Source organism: Hypomesus nipponensis, chromosome 25, assembly GCF_054491055.1.
Source record: "Hypomesus nipponensis isolate SF chromosome 25, ASM5449105v1, whole genome shotgun sequence".
NCBI classification, from domain to species: domain Eukaryota; kingdom Metazoa; phylum Chordata; class Actinopteri; order Osmeriformes; family Osmeridae; genus Hypomesus; species Hypomesus nipponensis.
This window is the reverse complement of record NC_140385.1, coordinates 1691173-1692500: the sequence shown is the minus strand read 5'-3', so window position 1 is coordinate 1692500 and position 1328 is coordinate 1691173. Positions and strand designations below refer to the sequence as shown.

General features: G+C 65.4%; 1 protein-coding gene across 1 annotated transcript in view; it reads left to right on the top strand.

The window, feature by feature from the left end:
• The window catches only part of cyp26b1 (cytochrome P450, family 26, subfamily b, polypeptide 1), a 15599-nt gene extending 14489 nt beyond the window's left edge, over positions 1-1110 (top strand). The window contains exons 5-6 of the mRNA XM_084691858.1: positions 1-212; positions 718-1110. The exon at positions 1-212 is cut by the window's left edge and continues 85 nt beyond it. Coding sequence (XP_084547984.1) covers positions 1-212; positions 718-1110 — 605 coding nt within the window. The remainder of the gene's footprint in view (positions 213-717) is intronic.
• Positions 1111-1328: the final 218 nt, after the last annotated feature.

Below are 1328 nucleotides of genomic sequence, written 5' to 3'. Positions count from 1 at the left end.
CCCCCGTCCTGGAGAAGCTGAGGGAGGAGCTGGGGGCCCGGGGTCTCCTCCACAGCCAGGGGGCCCCGGGGGGGGCCGGGGGGCCCGGGGACCTGGGGCTGGACACCGTGTGTAGCCTGAAGTACCTGGACTGTGTCATCAAGGAGGTGCTGAGGCTGTTCACCCCCGTGTCCGGGGCCTACCGCACAGCCATGCAGACCTTCGAGCTGGACGTGAGTATGGGGGAGGGGGGAGGGGAGGGGGGGGGGAGGGGAGGAGGGGCTGGGGGGAGAGTGCTGCTGTTTGTTTTCTTCGGGTTCTCTCTCTCGCTCTCTTTCTGAATACTTTTACTACTTCTCCAATCCAAATGTAACCCCCTGTCCCCTTCCCTATGCCCCTCCCCCCCTTCTCTATGCCCCTCCCCTCCTTCCCTATGCCCCTCCCCCACTTCTCTGTGCCCCTCCCCTCCTTCCCTATGCCCCTCCCCCCTTCTCTATGCCCCTCCCCTCCTTCCCTATGCCCCTCCCCCCTTCCCTATGCCCCTCCCCCACTTCTCTGTGCCCCTCCCCTCCTTCCCTATGCCCCTCCCCCCTTCCCTATGCCCCTCCCCCACTTCTCTGTGCCCCTCCCCTCCTTCCCTATGCCCCTCCCCTCCTTCCCTATGCCCCTCCCCCCTTCCCTATGCCCCTCCCTTCCTTCCCTATGCCCCTCCCCTCCTTCCCTATGCCCCTCCCCCAGGGGGTGCAGATCCCTAAAGGCTGGAGTGTGATGTACAGCATCAGGGACACTCACGACACGGCGTCCGTGTTCCGTGACGTGGGGGCCTTCGACCCGGAGCGCTTCAGCCAGGAGCGCAGCGAGGACAAGGACGGCCGCTTCCACTACCTGCCGTTCGGGGGCGGCGTGCGCTCCTGCCTGGGCAAGCAGCTGGCCACCCTGTTCCTCAGGGTCCTGGCCATCCAGCTGGCCAGCACTTCCCGCTTCGAGCTGGCCTCGCGCTCCTTCCCCCGGGTCCTCACCGTGCCCGTGGTTCACCCCATTGACGGCCTGAAGGTCAAGTTCTACGGGCTGGACTCCAACCAGAATGAGATCCTCACCAAGGAGGACGAGATGCTGGGGGCGGCTGTGTGAGGAGGGGAGGAGAGGAGGAGAAGAGGAGGAGGGAGGAGAGGAGGAGGAGAGGAGGAGAGGAAGAGAGGAGGAGGAGAGGAGGAGAGGAGGAGGAGGGAGGAGAGGAGGAGAGGAGGAGAGGAGGAGGAGGGAGGAGAGGAGGAGAGGAGGAGAGGAGGAGAGGAGGAGAGGAGGAGGAGGAAGAGTGAAGGGGGAGAGGAGGAGAGGAAGAGAGGAGG